General features: G+C 40.8%; 2 protein-coding genes across 5 annotated transcripts in view; one reads left to right on the forward strand and one right to left on the reverse strand.

Annotated features, from left to right (window-relative positions):
• Nucleotides 1-12,801, reverse strand: part of a (arc) — a 37,674-nt gene that overhangs the window by 2,220 nt on the left and 22,653 nt on the right. For 2 of the 4 annotated variants that reach the window (XM_068289806.1, XM_068289804.1), the window contains 3 exons: nt 6,082-6,706; nt 4,456-4,620; nt 9-1,479 (listed from right to left, as the gene is read on the reverse strand). In XM_068289806.1, coding sequence (XP_068145907.1) covers nt 9-1,479; nt 4,456-4,620; nt 6,082-6,694 — 2,249 coding nt within the window. In that variant the 5' untranslated portion in view covers nt 6,695-6,706. Of the gene's footprint in view, nt 1-8; nt 1,480-1,606; nt 1,767-3,153; nt 3,174-4,455; nt 4,621-6,081; nt 6,707-12,801 lie in introns of those variants that run through there. The other 2 variants (XM_068289807.1, XM_068289808.1) reach the window with 2 other exon arrangements.
• LOC137577694 (uncharacterized) lies at nt 4,930-5,676 on the forward strand. The gene has a single exon (XM_068291228.1). The coding sequence runs from the start codon at nt 4,930-4,932 to the stop codon at nt 5,674-5,676; it is 747 nt and encodes a 248-aa protein (XP_068147329.1).

Here is a 12,801-nt window from a genome sequence, read left to right on the forward strand (position 1 = left end):
GTACTTACTTCTGGGCCATGCCATAGGGTTCTAATTCCACTATCAAATAGCGATATTGTTGCTCATTGCTGTTGGTCATCACCATTTTGGGCGATAGCACAATGCCAATGTAGTCCTCTTGACATTTACGCTCCAACTTCAATTGACGGAATCTCCGACGTATGGTTTCCGTCTCATAGTCATAATTATAGCCACCCAATGAGACGGGTGCACTGCAAATGCTACTATTCCTCAAGGATGGCAGACCCATGCCGACGCCCTCGGATGAACTAAGCGAGATGAGGGAATTGCGCTTGAGAGTGCCCGAAGCAATAGATTCTGTATCTCCGCCAGAGATGCTAAGATTATTACCCAAACGGGCACTCGCAACGGCGCCACCTGCCCCACCGTCGCTGTCATAGCCGGACTCATTTGAACTAAGACAACTACTTAATCTTTGGTAAAGTGGTTCCCAGTCCTTCGACGAGATGCTATCATTGCGTGAGACATCAGCCGTTGGAGAGCGACGCTGGAGTAAGGGGGAAGAGTGATTTCCGGGTCCCTGATGTTCCTGATGTTGTACAACCTGATGTGGCAGATGATGATGTGGCTTATGATGAACTGATCCATTGTTCTCCTCGGGTAGAACCGACAGACGTGATCGTAGAAAAGCATAAGGAAATGCCCCACGACGTGTAGAATCACCGCCTCCTGAAGATGGTACTCCTCCTGCCCCTGCTGACGTAGTGCCATTGGTAGTGGGTGGTGATCCTAGACTTAAACTTCCCGTTGCACTTTCACCACTCGTACTGGCCGTTAGACAATTACTAACCTTGGCTATATCATCGCAACTGCTAGACTTAAGACTAGCTATGCGCGGCAATCTCTGATCTCGCTGTCGCTGCTCCCTTTGGAGATTCAAGCCCTCGGTGGGATCATCGCATCTAATGTAGGAACTGCTTGACAGTTGACTTGTCGAGCTACTCCTGTACAGTGTTGTCACTGCCGGCGTGGCCTGTTGGGCAGCCGCTTCCGAAGCCTTGAGAAGATTATGCGAACGATGATTCAGCATGCCCGTGGACCCAATTCTATGAAAGAAATTTCTTATGGCCTTTTGAGGGCGCACAGCCGACTGTGCCTGTTGAGCCTGATGAGTGGGCGTGGACTGAGCACTCTGACTGCCCACTTCCTGTAGCTGCAACTGTTGCTGCTGCTGCTGCCGCTGCTTGACCGTCTCAATGGGTCCCGATTTGCATTTCTTTAAAGTGTTACTGCCCTGTTGGTGCTGCTGCTGCTGCTGATGATGGTGATGGCCTCCAGTGGGTGATGGCGAAGTCTTGGCCGTATTTGGACTGCTATTGCTGCTGCTGCTCTTGTGGTGCGTTGGCGAATGGAAAAGACTACGCAAATCTGTGTGGGATCTGTGGGCGCTGGCTGTGGGTGAATCGCTACGTTTTAAAAGATCAAGTTTTCGGCTCATACGTTTGCCCCAGGTGAAGACTGTAAAATAAGAAAAAAAAGGAGAGAACAATTAGAAAAAATCCAACTCTTTCGACATGAAATTGGTTGGGGGGATGTCATAAAAATAAAAGTTGGACATTGGCATTGTCAATCAAGTTTCCCCCACCTTTCCATTGATGTGGTCAGCTTGCCACGTGTTTGTGAATTCGCATCGAGTTACAGTTCCAAGCCAAGCGAGGCCAACCCAAGCCAGTTGTGGTTAAAAAGGGTTACCAGGAAACCTAGACCCATCCAGCAGATGTTTTTTGCAGAGGTCACCGAAAGACTTTGAAATTTTATAAAGGAATTTTCTTTTCCCACTTTAACGCATTCGCTATTATGGTCTATTATTGCCGGTCTATTAGGAACTAACTTGGCTTTTAATGCGAAATAGTTCCTACCTACACACACATACATACATACATATGTACATATTTATGGGCCAATAAAATCACAAAAAATTAGACTTGGCAAGCAATCTCATAAAAAGCACTCAATTTGCTCCAATGAGAAGAAGCTAATAACATCAGATTCTTTTTCCTACTAAACCCAAATTGCCAATACTTAAAAATATTTTAATACTCAAAAACCATAAACAAGGTTTTTCAATACAAGTTCATGGTCTTCTCTGTCAAAAATCGTTACTCGACTCTTAAGAATCCATTAGAATTCGAATTCATGAATTGAAAAGCATTAAGTTAAACCGATATGTAATTATATAGATATTAGTTGGAGCATCATCTCTTTTTCTGTTATACCTTTTCATTAAAAGGGTACATCGCTTCTTGGTCAGAAGTGGACAACGCATTTAAGCCTTGAGAAGAAGCATTCCCGTTTATATAAGGAGAGATATGTCCATATATTCTTGTTTAAATCAAAACTCCTTGAAGAGTGTAATAGGTTCAATAGGATCAATAGATTATAATCAGACATACTTAATTATGATGATTATAATCTAATGACTATGGCTGTTGTAGTATAGGATAGAGTATACAATATTCGATTAAGCTTCTTATGATCCGGGCCTCAGATTTTCTTTTCTGCTGACTCGTGCCAAAGTTGTTTAATAGCCAAAGCCGTATTTGAGGCCGCTAGGCAATGGGTCCCCGCGTTCAATTTCTGCTGTCCAGTTCAGGCCATGTGTGGGCGAGCGCGCAGAGGTTGATGATGAGGACGACGACGACGACGATGGCCATAAGGCGGCGGACTCAATGCAGGTTGACAGCGCAACTCTAAAACTCCACCCAAGGCCTGACAGAGTTCTCCTTTGATTAAAGTTTTCACCATTGCAATCAGAAATATATATGTATGTATGTAGTAAGAGGAACGGTGGCAAGGGATCGGGAAGCAGCAGCAGCGGCAGCAGCACCAACCGAGTGTTAAACAATAATAGCAAACGGCGGGGCATCAATTATATGACAACCTCCGCCACACTCTCTAGCACACAGAGTCTGTTGGCAATCACCTCCAGCCACATGCCACAAATTCTACACCCACTTAACTTTCAAGACGGTGTCAAATGCCCGCCAGCCCCACAGAGGAGAGCAGAACGGAATGGCATGGTATGGTATGGGGGAGAGAGACCCCGATCCGGACCCCAGACAAGTCGGAGATGGCTTTGTTGCAATTTGCCGGCTGACATGCAAGCGAGCTTGCAGCTAAAGCATTTCTCACCCATATGATATGAGATGCAGCTGCCTTGGAATGCCAAGGCAATGGCAATTGGAATCGGAGTTGGAATTGGACTTGGAGTTGAAGTTGGGGGTCGGTAATTAGTGTTGATTATATCATATTGTTTTTTTTTCTCTGTAGGTAAGAAACAATACTCAAGAGAAATCATATTAGATATCGAAATGCAAATTGCTTTCATCGACAGCCCTCGAAAAACAAGAGAGCGAAGAAAGAAAGAAGTGAAGAAGAAATCAATAAACGTCAGAGGTAAATGCTATAATTTCCGATCCAATATGTATGGGATTTGCTCTTCCACTCCTTCTGTTTTTCACCATCTCCTTCTGAACACGCATGAACATTTACTGTGTGGATTATCGCTGATTATATGTTCCTCTTCGAAGCGATACGATTTGATTTGATTTTGTTCTTTCTTTCTTTAGACTCGTTCTTTGCTCCGCTTTCTGTTTGATTATCGATCTCATCGTTCTCCTCATCATCATCGTTTTGGGGCACCGTTAACATTGATGAAGAAGAATATTGCCATATGATTTATTTTTGTGTTTATTCCAGCTCATATTTCAATTCGCAAACTGTAAACGTAGCTGGGGGGTAGGTAGGAAAATTGACTGGCCAACTAATGCTCAGATTTTTCACACTTGGTCGATCGAGCTGCGGCTTCACCAAAACGAAAATGAAACCCTAGTTGCTGTTGCTGTTGCTGCTGTCGTTGTTCCATCTCCCCGACATCAGCAACATGAATGACAACCAGCAACGACTACAACAATAACAATGCACAGTGGCTCGTTCTACCTAATTTGTTGGTTAAAACTAAACCAGATATTTGAAACATTAACTTTTGTTCAGTTTCTCCTCCAACTTATTATATTAAAGAAAAAAAGGTCTTTACAGACCTCTTTTTAAAAATTTAAAGCTCTTGGAAACATTTATCAAATTGTTCCACTGTGCATCGTCGGTGGGCATTGATGCGAAATCGGGTCAATACGGTATTTTGGAGTGTGCTTTGTGTAAATACACACATAAGTATATATGTATATATATATATATACCCATTCCTCAACCCAACTGTCATCATATCGATGACAATTGCCTGCGGTTGTCACAACAGTCAGAGAGGAAGTGATTTCCCCATCGACCCCATGTAGAACTCAATTTTAAATTGCTTTTATTGCTTATATTTAGCTACAAGTATAATTTATGGAAATACTTTATCCCATAAATTCCCATCTTGCAGGGACGACACGTGGCCAAATCAATTTAAAAGGTCTTTATTTAGAGAGTACTTACCATTCCGTGTGGTTGTAGATAAAGTGGATGACGAGGAGGAGGTGGAGTTGGAGTGCTTGGAGGTGTATTCCTTGCTGTTCATTTCGGTTGAGGTGACCTTTTGTTGTTCATCATCCAGGACCACAACGGGTATGGCTGTGACCAAAGTGTAGTCAGGCAAATGACCTTCGTGAGCAAATTAGAGAGAAGAAAGAGATGGTAAAAACAAAATCAATGGCAATGACAATAGGTAAGTTGGATGCGAGCATTCGCTTCATCAATTCATGGGGATGCCCTCAAACAGATAACCCAAAAGTATCTCAAAGATGCAACATTTTGCCTTATCTATATTTGTGAAAAAAAGACTTCCTACTCTGAAAGTTATAAATATCAGCGATTGGGGAAGTTATACAACAGTTTATTGAATTCCATTCAATTAAAATGATTCTTCCTAAGCTTTTCGGAATCATTTCGCTTTTAAACTCGGCCAGAGCAATGTTTGTATTGCCAAACGAAGTATTTAACCATTTGGATAACTCATTAGAGCAATTTAATGCTTGGACAGAGGAACTTTCTAGGACACTTAACACTGCACAGCAGCAGCAATTGGCTTGGAATGTACACTGGCCTCAGAGTGTGCATGAAATCAAGGATATTCAACTAAAACTGACTCCAACAAATCATTTCAAGTTACTATTGTGGCAGAGTTTCTATTGGCAGCTGAGACGTTCATCTGGCATTCCGAAAAGTGTTCTTTATCAGCATTTTGTGCTAAATCTTGTAAAATTAAAACGTGCCGAACAGCAGCAGCCGGAAATGTGGAATATTCAATTGGAAAATATGCTCTTAAGTTTTCCTCAATCACTGCAAATTCTACTCAGAAGTCATTGGTTGTGCCTGCAACATCAGCGAGATTATCTCTATGCTGAGGCCGCATATCAATTCCAATTGGGTGCCAATAGCAATTGCAGCATGTGGCACATAGATACGCAAAGGCAGATCAATGATCATCATTGGTTGCGCCTCAGAAATGTGTGTGAAACGAATTATGTTTGGTTTATCAATCTCGAGAATATGATGCAAACGGACAACATTCTGTTGTTTCATTCTCCAAGCCAGCTGGCCAAGAGATTGTGCTTGAATCAAGGTTTAGGCCACTATTTAACAAAGGAAATATCAAAGGATTGCCACTGGGAGCTCAGAGATTGCAGCTATTTGCCACAATTGCTACGCGGTTCTTAAGAAAAACTATAGATTTATTTGTATCCTTGCGAAAGTTCATCATAATTTATAATATTTTAAACTCGCAAAAACTATATGATCCTAAAATACTCAAGTAAAATACTCTAGTAAAAAACTAAAACTTATCATGTGTTAGGTATGCAAGGACTCTATCTTCAATAACCAAACAAAAAATGGCATATACACTCATGTATTTTACACTCTTCGTTTATCTTGTAGTCTGTAAAGATTTGTCCTAAGAGACTTTTAGATTCAAAAGTCTTCTTAGTCTAAAACGAAGATCGTATCTTTCCTGTTTCTTTGTGTTATTCTGTAAAACTTTCGTATGTTATGGTAGTTCAAACACAAATAAGAATTTCCCTTCCCCTGTCTGTAAGAGTACAAAATAGAGTCTGTGTTACTTACCACTTGATTTCTGTGTCAATTTAGCATCAGAACCCTCAAATTTGGATTTTTCATAGAGACAACTACTGGAATTGGCCTGTAGACGTTTGGCATATTGATGATATTGCGGCATGGGTACATAGATGGTCGGTTGCTGATGTTGCTGGCGATGTAAATTGGTGGCCTCTTGTAGCGACATTACCGATATGGCCGACGGTGTTTGCCTACCACTTAACAGGCATGTGGGCGTGGCTGTGCGTAACGGTTGCTGCTGCTGTTGTAAGTTGTTGGTGTTGCCGCCGCCAGAGGTAGCTGCTACTGCGGCTGTTGATGCTGTTGCTGTTTCAGCACCACCATTATTGCTGCCGCTGCTGGCCAATGTGGTGCAACTGAGAATCATGACGACAGAATTGTCATGCAAATCAGGCAAAGACGATGAGATCAACGATGTGTTGTTTGTTGATAGGCTTTTGTTGAATTTGTTGCCGCATACTGTTGCTGCTGTTTTCTTTGATTTCTCTTGACTGAAACGCTGATGGATTTGCTTCTCCTCTTGCTGTGAGTGGGGCTGTTGCTGTTGCGGTTGCTGTTGGGCAGTTGTATACTTGTCCTTGTGTGTTTTAAAGAGACGCATGCTATTTTAGTGCTGCAATTAAAAATTGAATAAACGAATGAAAACAGAGTTAAAATGAAAAATATACATTTTAATAGAGCAAATTATTTGTTTACTTTTGCTTAGGCCTAAAAACCCAATTTCCCAGCTATTTTGTTCGATATTCCCTGCTTATTTTTTTCGTTCAACGGAGCGTATAATTAACATAAATTGCTTCGCTCACAGGCGCGTCAAATTTTCAACAGGAATTGGCTTAAGTTTTTTGGTGTAAAATTGTTTTTTTTCTCTCTCTCTTTGCTTTGGGCACAGACAGTCAAACAGACAGTCCAACAGACAGTCAGACAGATAAGATGGAAACGAGTAACTCTCGATTGTGCAACAAAATAGTTTTGCGAAAATGAAAAATGTTGCCTGAGCGCCAATAATTTTAGTAAATACGTGAAAAATACTACAAATTGTTGCACAAATCTTTGAGTAATTTATATGGAGCATAAGTAGTAAAAAGATAGACAATTTGATTTATTAAATTTATTCGGTTTTCATTTGCTATGATTTATAAATTTGAAGATCCTTTTATCATAGAATTGCTTCCGTCTCCGTTGATTCGTTTTGGTATTAACAAACCATTTACATCTAAAGATTTTGCATATTAAATTAAAAAAAAAAAAGGCATAAAGGAGTTTCATATTTATATTTATTTAACTTTCAGATTGAGAATTTCGGATCTTCCTGGAAAATCTTCAAACACTTTTGGGAAAAGCTACTCAACTAACTAACAAATCACCCACTGCCTTCTTAGTCAGTTTTAGTTGTTACTCTAACCATTATAGCAGATTCTAACAAAACTATAATCTTAATTGGACTTTTTAGACAAGACAAGTGCAATTCGACCCTTAATGAGATAGAACGAAACCTCAAAGGGCAGTTAAATTTGTTCATACTATTAGCTTGAATACTCGAAGAGGTTGTCGTAAATTTCCTTCGTATGCAACTGACTTCTAATTAATAGTGTAAAGATTTTAATGGCATTGGCAGGATCGTAGTAGCCACTAGCTAGCTAGTTAGTAGCTACTAGCTAATAGTAAAGAGTGTGTATTAGTAGTGAATGCACTGGCCATTGGTTTGTTTATGGGGCTAAAAACCAGTTTCAAGGACGCGCGCGGTCAGTTGGCGCAATTCCAAGAACTTAAACCTTTTGGCTCATTATCACTGTAACAACGGCCAAGACGACGATGACGGCGATGACGACGACGACGACGACGACGAGGATGAAGTTGACTTTACAAAACGTGACTCGAACTTCGGGATCTGAGTATGATTGTTAAACTATTTTATAAACTGCCTTTCCCTTGGCCCTGTCTCTCTTGTCTTGGCTCGTCTTGCACATATTTCTCTACACTTAATTTTATTTTAATTTGCCTTCACTCTCTAGATGCCTTTTCTTTGCTTTTTTATATTTTGCTTGATTATTAATAATAACAGCAGCAGCAGCAGCCGCAGCAGCTTTATAGTAGAGTGTTCTTTAGCAAAAGGGGGCATAGTTGTCTGAAATTCCTGGCACACAGCTGTGCAGCTTGCAGCTTGTTGCATGTGGCAAGTTTCTGGTCAGTTTGTTACACATTTTTACACATTACACTCTCACGCAAAGAAAGAAGTATTCATGTCTCTGTAAATGATTTGACACTTTCAGAAATCTTCTATTTAAGAGAGTCTATCAAAAGTTAAACATTCACTTTACCCCATGACTTTTCTTTATGATTCTTGTAAAGGGGGTTCGGTGGGGGTTTCCTAACGCAAAGGGTATAGAAACTGCGGCGCTTTGTTATTAGTTTCTCAAGGAATTTCGTTGTTCCATTCTATTCGCCGACCGTAAATATGGGCGAGTGTGTGTGTTTTGTTGCTGTTGTTGTTGTTGTCGACTACTACGTACTGGCAAGTCCGCATTCTTTTAAAGGTTGTTGGAGCCAACAGCCGCAGACCGAGTCGGAGTCAGAGAGTCAGACCAGTTTGTACCACAAAACATAACCCAAAATCGACCACAAAAAAAAATAAGAAACCCACAAAAACCATTTGCCCGTTCGGTTGGTAGGTTGCTCGATCTCGCATTGCGTCGGCGGCAACATGGCTTTGGCTTTCAGTTTTCATTTTCGTTTTAGGCCCAGCAACAGCAGCAGCAGCAGCAGCTGCCTCTGTAAATTCTCTGGAGAATCGAGAATATGAAAATCAATAAGCCAAATGACCTTGATGGGTTTTTTCGTTAAGGATGATCACCTGTTATCAGTTTGTGTTGTGGAATGCCAACAATTTGTATATATGTATATTGCTAGACTATAAATAGTTTTTGTAGCTAATCAAAAATGCAGGCGTGTTAGCCTGCAAGTATTTTGCATAATTGTTGTTGTTGTTGTTTGGGGCTGTTGTTGCTGATGGCAATTACCTTTGGCATGCGCGCACAGACATTGGTCTAAATGTCAAGGTAAATTATGATGCATTCAGCTATTAAGACTAATAGTCGAAAATGCATGCACGTGTGCAACTATTTTTAGTTGTTGCTGCTGTTGTTGTTGTTGCCGCCAAATGACAGATCACAGAAATGAAAACCTGTATCTGAATTTGTTGCAAGTTCCATGTTCTTATGGTTGTTGTTGCCATGTTGTCGATGCAGATGCATGTTGCGCCCTTTTCTACGCTAATTAAGCGTAGAGAGAGAGACAACCTGGACCATGATTGCATCTAGCTATGGGTTACGTCTGCAACAACATCGTCAGCAACATTTAATCATCACATTGCTGCAGAAATAGTATCATTAGCGTTTTTACGATTACGCGCTTTATCAAAATAGAAAGAGCAACAGAGCAACCGAGTGTTGCAGCAACAACCCAGCCAGAAGCTTGCAACGAAAAATGAAGAGGCTGGCAAAAATGATAATCTTTGCTATCAGTTCTTCTGTTGCTACTGCCGCGCGGTTCCTGTTGCAACCGCTTTTATTTTAGTCCGCTGTTGTCGTTGCACGTACATGCAATTTTTTTAATTGCCTTGCAACAATTTTGAAATTGGTGCACACAAGACGGTAGCAATTTGTTAGCAGATACACCCACACCCACTCAGAGAGACTAGAAGTAATGCTTTTTTTTTGTTTTTTTTTTTTTGTGGTTCAATGTTGCATAAAGTATTTAAATACCAGTTCCGTAAGCCAACTGTTGTTGTTTGGTAAGTTTATACTTTCACTGCTGCTGCTGTTGGCGCCAAAGACAGACTAGCAACATATGTTGAAACTTCTTGCAATTGACATTCAAAGGATGGCTTCGGCAACATCCTGCGGGGCGGCGGCAAGTAACTCAATACGCAACAGCAACAGCAACAGCAACAGGTGATGCAACGACAACTACAATGACGATGATGATGATGCCTCACTTCGGAATGGTAGTTAAAGTCCAAGAGAGAGACAGAGAGAGAGGGGTAGTGAGAGAGAATCAGGTGTTGCCTGCAACTGATGTGAGACAAAACACTGAGATTGTTTGTTGGCAATTATGCCATGAACTTGTTCTGAATGCTCAGACTCTGAAATGACAATTTCGTTGACGTTGCAACGCTGTTGTTGTTGTCGTTGTTGCAGAGTTATTTGCTGCACTCTTGAGTTTAGGTTATTCAACTCACTCTCTCACTAGTTTGTCATTAGCTACTCGGAGCAATCGGCAATCAGTGTGTGATTGTAGTTAGAACGTTAATTATACACACACACACACACACACAAACTCTTTTGATGGGGTCGGTCGATCTCTGATCGCTGATCGCTGATCGCTAATTCATGGTATTTCTCCCTCTGCATGCAAACTTTATTACACTAATTTAAAAGTATTCAAGTTGAAAAAATACATATTGCAACAGAGTCTCCACTCACATTGACACTTCAATGATTTTGTATGTCAGAGCCCGATCATTAGGCCAACAGAGATTGTTACTATCGAATGGCACATTAGCTGACAAATTCCATTGACACTAAAATAATAAAAGTAAACACAATGCAGACACATTGTTAAGTTTCAAAACAAAAGAAGAGAAAAAACTTGACACTTTTCACTTTTTTTTTTTTGGGTTTGTTGTGTGACTGTCTGTCTGTCTGTTTTAAGTTGCTTCTGATGATGACTCTTGGCCAGGGCCGGACTAACAGTTATGCTGTATTTTAGCTGCTCCTTTCTGCTACCATCTCATCATTTATTGGTATAACGTATACGCAAGGTGTGACAAAATTTCAGAAATAGTTCTAAGGATTGAGAATGTTTTGTAGTTGTGGTAACTAAAACAGAGAAAACAACAACTAAAACAACTTGGAATTTGTAAATATCCAATAAGAAAGCTAGAACTAGTTAAGAATTATATCTTCAAGAACAAGTTTTAAATTTATTTCCATTCAAAAATGTTGATTGTTCCATAGGGCGCCTCCATTGACTTGGGGTAAATCCGTTACTGGTCTTGGCCAAGTTATTGCTGCTGTTTGTTGTGCAAGGCAGAATCTTTGGCAATTGCTTTGGACATTATTTTGTTTTGATGGATCATTATTGATTTCACTAACGGCCAACAACAACACGCATCGTATATGTATATGGAACATATGCGTCATTCTTGCCTTCATTGCTCGTTTGTTTGCCACTCGAGGCGAAAGCAATTTCCTTGGAAAATTGCAGTCTTACGCGAGTGATAGAGAGAGAGAGAGATGCTTCTTTTTTGCCCCGAAGAAGCGCTTCATCAATTTTTATCGATGAAGACCCATTTGGTTGATAACTCCATTTGTGGCAAATGTTGCGCACGCGCGTTTTTCAGTTCTTCTTCGGCTTGTTGTTGCTGCTGGTTGCTGTTAGTAAATTTCGCGCGAAAAACTTCAAAGTTAGTAGTTGGTAGTAACTGGCCTCGCCTGGCCTGGCCTGGCTTCTCTGGTTTGGCCTCTCCTGCTGGCCAAGCACCTTTCAGGTGGACAGAAAGAAAGAAAAAGGTAAACGCACGTGTTGCAATGCACGCTATGAGGATGTTGCTGCCGTAACAGTTGCTGTTGACTGTTGCTCGTGGTCGTACTGTCACTGGCCGTTTAGGCCAAACTTGGTAAATTGTTTTGTTGGCTGGCCTTTCTTTTCAGCTGCCAGTTGCCGCTCTTATATGGCCAGCAGTTGCCGCTGCGTGTATGTGTGTGAGTGAGTGTGTGAGAGCTGCATACTAATGCCTTTTCGATGGCTTTTAATGCTTGCTTAATTTTTTGTTGTCTATACATTTTTCCCTTTCAGCAATTTCTTTAATCATCGCATTGATTTGGCACAATTTACATAGACATACATACATACATACAAATACGAAGGCTTGACCATCGGAAAGAACTTCCTGCTTTCTGGACAATATGTGTGTGATGGCAGCTGTTTCCCTGGGTCAAACAGTCCACACTCAGAACTGCAGAATACATTTTTTTCCTTGGATGTTGTTGCTGCTGCTGCTGCTGCTCATGACGTTATGTTTTCTTCTCTTCTTCTTGCCATTTAGAGGCATGCAGCGAGCTTTGGTTGTGATGAGATGAGGATGAGTCCATTGGCCTCAAACTGTTTTCTTGCACCATTTTTTTCTTTTTCGTTCCAGCATTACATCTTCTTCTTTATTTTCTTTCTTCTTTAGGGGTATTAAAATTACTTGGCATGTAATTAGTTTGGCTCTTTTTGTTGGTGTTTCTTCTGCTGGTCTGTGTGTGGGCGCCCCAAATTGTTCTTCTGTCTGGCCTGTCAATGTTAACTGAGAATGATTCAGTGGGAGAGAAGCCGTCCAAAAGGATGCCACTTCAACCCAAGAAACGAAACAAAGAAAGAAAGAAGGAAAGAGCTCTCCAATGTTTTGCTATAATCAAAGTGAAAGACTTCCACTGGAATTTATATATCAATTTTCTATGTGATTTGCTTAGATTAGAACATTTGTTCTTGTTTTTGTTACTGCTGCTATTGCTGTTCGTTTACTTGTTTTCATTTGAACCAGTTGACTTGAAAATTATTGTGATTATGGCCAACTTGTTGTTGTGGCTGTCCGTTGTGAAGTTGCTAGTTGTATTGTTGTTGCTCTGGAAGTGTGCACCTGTTGCTTACATGACTCAGATTTTG

The sequence above is a fragment of the Drosophila tropicalis genome, unplaced genomic scaffold (genome assembly GCF_018151085.1).
Source record: "Drosophila tropicalis isolate 14030-0801.00 unplaced genomic scaffold, ASM1815108v1 contig_593, whole genome shotgun sequence".
In the NCBI taxonomy this organism is placed as follows: Eukaryota; Metazoa; Arthropoda; class Insecta; order Diptera; family Drosophilidae; genus Drosophila; species Drosophila tropicalis.